At 34.2% G+C, this 6000-nt stretch overlaps 1 protein-coding gene across 3 annotated transcripts in view; it reads right to left on the bottom strand.

The window, feature by feature from the left end:
* Positions 1–5785, bottom strand: part of LOC149155519 (transducin family protein / WD-40 repeat family protein) — a 440469-nt gene extending 434684 nt beyond the window's left edge. For 2 of the 3 annotated variants that reach the window (XM_089445676.1, XM_089445674.1), the window contains exon 1: positions 5518–5785. In XM_089445676.1, coding sequence (XP_089301802.1) covers positions 5518–5577 — 60 coding nt within the window. In that variant the 5' untranslated portion in view covers positions 5578–5785. The remainder of the gene's footprint in view (positions 1–5517) is intronic. The other variant, XM_089445675.1, reaches the window with a different exon arrangement.
* Positions 5786–6000: the final 215 nt, after the last annotated feature.

Here is a 6000-nt window from a genome sequence, read left to right on the forward strand (position 1 = left end):
TACTTGCACTACAGGGTCTACTACTACTAGTGTTTGCGTGCTCCCTAAAGCCTGAGTTGGAGCTGGAGGAGAGTTGGACACGACTTCCCACAAGTCTTGCTCCTTCAAGATCACTAAGATTCTTGCCTTCCATGGCAAGAAATTTGAAACCCCATCAAGTCAATCCTCAACTTTCACACTAGTTACTGACATGGTTGTCCTGAGCTTTATCTTTCAAGCTCGTTGAAGTAACTTGAAAATTATAGAACTACTCTTTCGGAGCTAGAGCTCTAATACCATGTTAAAATATCCTAAAACCAACTATCTAAGCAAACATATGAGATCTAGTTACTTGCTGGTAATATTAACTTTTGCATGCAACAGAAAACGAGAAAAGCAATCACATAGTGCACAAATATTTTGCCCTTCTAGATCAATTCATCATTCAAAATTATCTTCAGAACTTACAAGAGCTCCCTTACAGGGAAAAATGGCTCTGAGAATTAATCAAATCAATGCCCAACCTGAAAAACGGAAATCGAGGTAGTTTGCCCTCAAATCCATATGGCTGTATGAAATCTATATGATGTTATAAGACCCGTACGGACAAGGATATAGCCTACTCTGCTGGGTTGTATGGCTGCTCTTTTCCTTGCTGCTAATTGGTTGCTTGTCCTAGTTGAAGACTGGTCGCCTTCTCCTTGTTGAATATTATTGAAATCCTTGCCAATGGCTGAATTAGATCTTTGATTTTCTCCTTCACTCACGTGACTTGTGAAATGAATGTTTTGTGTGTGTTTGTCCTTTGCCCTCTCTTTCTTTTATAACTTTGACATGAGCCAAAAACCTAATCTCCAACAATTGAAATTTGAGATCTAACAATGAGATCAATGGTTCTCTTTTAATTAAATAACTAAGTGACCCACTTTAGTCACTTTATTAATTAAAAATCACTTTAATAAAAGAATATTAGTTTTTTTAATTAATTAATTAAGTAAACTTCTAAAAAAATAGGATACTTTTAATGATGATTTCCATAAGGAAACCCTCATGGAAATAATTGTTTGAGCTACAAACACTAACATAAATAAGCTGAAATTTCACCTAGTACAAAACCCATGCAAATATGTTGTGGTTTGCGATCACTACCCCTAAACAAGTCACAACCCAAATGCAAGTTACTTTGGAAAATATCAGATTGATCAAAGCAACAAAGACTAGGTTGACTTTGGAAATGGGAGCCAACAGATATTCATCACATACTGGAATTCCATCCATCACCTCTCTTTTCTTTTGTCCTAGCACAACCCCACAAGCTCAACCATCCTTGAAGAGTTTTAATGAAAAGATGAGAAAGGAGGCAGACCATGCAATGAGGAGGTTTTGGTACCATGACACCTCATTTAACCTTGCAAACTCTCCCCTTTTTCAGCCCATGGTAAATGCTAATGCAATAGTTGGCCCTAGATACAAAGCCCCCTCTTATAATGCACTAAAGGAGAAAGAACTAAATGAGCCATTCGAGTTTTGTCAAGGAACAATTACAAAGCATCAAAAATCCACGCGTACCCATTGCACCATTATGTCAAACACGTGGACAAATCAAATGAGTAGAAAAATCATAAATTTCCCTATAACATACCCTAAAGAAACCATCTTCCATCTTACCAAAACCCAACAATGTCAATGTGCATCTTCTCTAAGATTATACTTCTATAATATATAGAGATGGCGTGAATAAACTTTAAGGTAAGGAATATTATAACCTAGTTTAATGAACTTTCAAATGCAAACCTTGAAATTTTTTATGGCATGCTAAGGTTGTCTTACAAAACAAATCTAAACATTGAAGAAATTCAACCAAATTTTGTTATGGAAGGAGTCCAATTTGGATGAATTTTGTTATAGTGGTTATTATGTTAACACACAATTATTAAAGGATCATCAACGTGAGGTACTTACATTATATGGGTATCCCAATTGCCTAGTGAACCAAATAAAAGGGAATCACCTTTTTATACCAAATGACTCCATTCATAATAAAATGTCATATTCCACATTCCCATGCATCTACGTATTCAATTTTAATGTTTGCATTGAGGGCTATGAAATTTTAAAAAATAAAAAAAGTTTGCCAACACAAAATAATATGATATTTTTTTGTCTATCATGTCAACAAAAAGAATCAAACAATTTTCATGATAACTTCATATATTCAAACAAAATATCAAGTACAAAAAATCTTTTAGTTCAAATAACCCAAAAATATGTTTCAATGTCAACACTAAAAAATATTAAACCTTATTTTTTACAAGCATGTTATAAAGCTATATAGTTTTAATTTAATATTATTATTTAATAAAGAGAAGAGTAGTGACATACATTCTATAACCCAATATGGATGAGATGTGTAAATGTGTCACCAAACAAAACAAAAGTTGACATGCACACTGTAAAAGTGAAATACTAATAAAAAAACAACCATAATTGGAATTTGGGTGTAACAAAAGAAGAAGAAAAAACTCGTTGACCAACATTAAACCGGCCTAGATCCATCTTAACTTTGGATCCACCAAGCGTCGAGAGGGATAAAATCTCTTGAGGTGCAAACATCTTTTAGAGTGAAAAGAGATTTGATCCCTCTCGACAATTGGTAGATTCGAAGTTAAGATGGATCTAGGCTAAATTAATTATTAATTATATTTATGATTATTTATTTCATTTTATTTTTTAAAATTCTATTTTATTTTTTCATTTTTATGTAATTTGTATGAGTCAAAATGTTTTAATTAATTTTGTTTATTATTCTTATTATTGTGTAATTTGGCTAAGTCAAAATGTTTACATAACAAGACAGGACAAGGCAACATCTCTTCCATACTAGGATTAGCTATGTGGGTTTTGTCAACTTGTCTAGTTCCAGTCTTTCAGTTTGGATTGGCTCTCTTTCTTAAGATTAAGAACCATGGGTTTCAGAGAATTGCAAGAGATTAGGAGAGTGCTTTGATCACATGAAGAAATGACCCAAAGTTCATGATATGAATAGCAGTTGATCTCTCACATTGCTTATATCTTGAGCAATGTTGCAATATCGTAATAATATTAGAATTATCGCAATATTATCACCAAAACTTATCGCGATAATTTCCTTGTTTTGAATTTATCGCAATATTTTAGGTAATTATCACGATAATTTCAAAATTATCACCTTGTCTCTGTCAATTTCAACTTCTTATCAATTTTTTTAACTCTAATTTTTTAAAAGTGGGATAGGGGATTCAGTTTTGGGGATACTCTACATAATTCTATCAAACAAACAAGGGGAAATCTATTGTTTTCATTTCCCAAGATTCATCTCATGAGATACATACCCTAATAGTTAATGGTAATATTAAATTCTTAAAGTAAAAGTGACATTTTCCTTTATCATTCATTTTCAGCATTTTACATAATTTAACATTACCATTAATTGACTCGGGATGTTTGAATGTGGTTCCGACTTCATTGGATTTCACATGGAGAAAGTAGAATTTTAGATCCCACTCAAAATCCAACAGACTCAACAGTTTTTAGGATTTTAGGGTTGGCGAGATTGCAACATTTCCATTGGATTTTGTGATATATGAGGGTATGGAACTTACATTTAATCAAGATCACCAAGCCCTATATGTACCTCGATGTTGGCAGCATTGACTATTGAGCTCCTCCTTCATGACCCTAGTAGAAATGTACACTTCACTCACGCAAAATCATTGAATGGGAAGTTAAGCCTTTTCTATCTTATTTTAATGCTTAGTAGGTGATCTTGATAAGTAGGATCCTAATAGAGGCAATGATTATAATGTTGTGTAGCTATTTGTTGTAGCATGATTTTCTTTGAATTTTGGAGGCCATTTAGAGCCTCTCAATCTCTATTGACCTATTTTGATTCAGAGATGTATTGCACTTGGTGATATTTTGGTTATATGCACCCTGGTTATACACGAGAAATTTTGCATATTTGTGTATAATAATCTAGATTCATATGCATGCACATGAATTACATGTTCTTTTCAAAATTTGAATATTTTATGTAATTTTTGGTCAACCAATCTTTTGTCCAATTCTGATAACATTGTTGAGGATGATGTGACCATTTTCCATGAAGCAAACAAGGGGAAATCCGTTGTTTTCATTGTCATGATTCGTCTCGTGAGATACATCTATTTTTGTTTTAATATGATTTTGCATCATTCTATTACATCTTATGACTTAGGAAGTTAAGACAAATATCATATTTCAATAACAATATCCAATGTATACTTGATATCTAACACATCTTATATATCAATTTTATTTTTGTATCACTTGATATCTAACACATCTTTTTTATATGTATGTTGCAATGTGTTTGTTTGATATTGATGTTGGATTATAAGTTAAAAATTTGGGGAAAAATGAATATTTGGTATTTTTTAAGTTTCCCAATAATTTCTGATATTTTCCCGTCTCCCCGATAATTTAAATTTTGAACCTGGCAGAAATTGCCAATATCGTTAAATGTAACATTGATCCTGAGTACATTGGTTCAGATAAAGCATCAATTTCCCATCCTTGAAGCTGAATGTGACATGATAAGGAACTTGGTAGTCAACCTGCGCAAAAGATACTCAATTTGGGGCATCCAATCCGCAGCTTTCTGTAAATCAGGCCATGGAGAACTAGAGAAATGGTGCATCGTGCACCGGCTCATTGAGGATATGGAGATTGAGGAACAGGAATCTTTACCAACCAACATAGGTCTAGAAAAGGCCACCAGACGCCATATTTTCCATTAATTCTTTTGAGGTTATTAGCATATTAAGCACTTTTGATATAATCCATAGTAGCAATAAGTACTGGGAAATATTGCCAGCAAACATATGTAAGTTTTGTATTTTGATCTGGAACTGTTTATCCTGCTTGAAATATGAGGACATTCAGTATGATGTAACGGTACTGTCTAGCTTAAGCTACAGCTAATTGATAATACAGTCACCTAGTTTCTGTGAAAAAATAAAAGAGAGGGTGCTAGATATAATGTTGCCAGAGATGATAAACTGGAGATTCGAATTGGTAATTTTGTAATAAAATGGGAACTTACTAGTCGGATCTAACTTTAATTTCGCCTTTTCGTTCAAAATGGAAATCAGTTAGCTTAGGTCCGTGTTTAATTCATTGTGTGACGTCATATAAACAGCCAGAATTTGGGAAAAAACACACTCGACCGCCCTTTAAGTTGATTAAAAAGTCCACGAATACTCTGCAAATCACTCAACCCCGGGATATTAAAGAAATCACGAATACAGTCGTATGGAGTATCAGAAGTTAATATCTTCAAACATAAGGCATCCATTACAAAGGTTCATCAGAGTACAACAAACTGTAGCAATGATCCTCAAAACTGGAAACGCGAGTATAGGCAGCAATCTAGGGCAGAGGAAATTATTCATTACTAAAGAGAAAGGGAAAGGACTAACAGCCGCATTTGAAATTAAAATCTATGAGAATCGAACTTACGTCTTCTTCGTGACCTCGGAGCTCACATCGTAGACGATATGGCTCAAAATCCGCCCCCATTGCTCCGATTCGCTTTGCAGAACGCTGAGCCGAGCAGCGTGACGAAGAGAATATCAAACGATTACAGCGTGACGAACGGCGGAAGGAAAATCATAAAGACAAAGGGCGCTGCTTTAATAATCTTTCGGTGCTAAGTACGCAGGCAAAATAGCGTCATTTAATTGAGTGTGTTTGGGCTTCGTCCCAATAGTATAACCATAGAAGGAAGAACATAATATCACTGTTCGCGTTCCTTTCTCGACAGGGTTGAGTTAGCGCACTTTTACCCCGGTAAAGCCAATTACCTTATCAAAGGTAAGGTAAGGTAAGGTAAGGTCACTTATTTCAGTAAAGTTCTAGTGGCTGAGCTTGAAAGCAAGGGGAGTTTATTCACGTATTTGTGTGATAAATAGTGAATATGGACCGTGGATAGGATTTTAATGT

Source organism: Pinus tabuliformis, chromosome 9 (assembly GCF_031772625.1).
Source record: "Pinus tabuliformis cultivar Carrire ecotype Pingquan chromosome 9, CPIR1, whole genome shotgun sequence".
Classification (NCBI taxonomy): Eukaryota; Viridiplantae; Streptophyta; class Pinopsida; order Pinales; family Pinaceae; genus Pinus; species Pinus tabuliformis.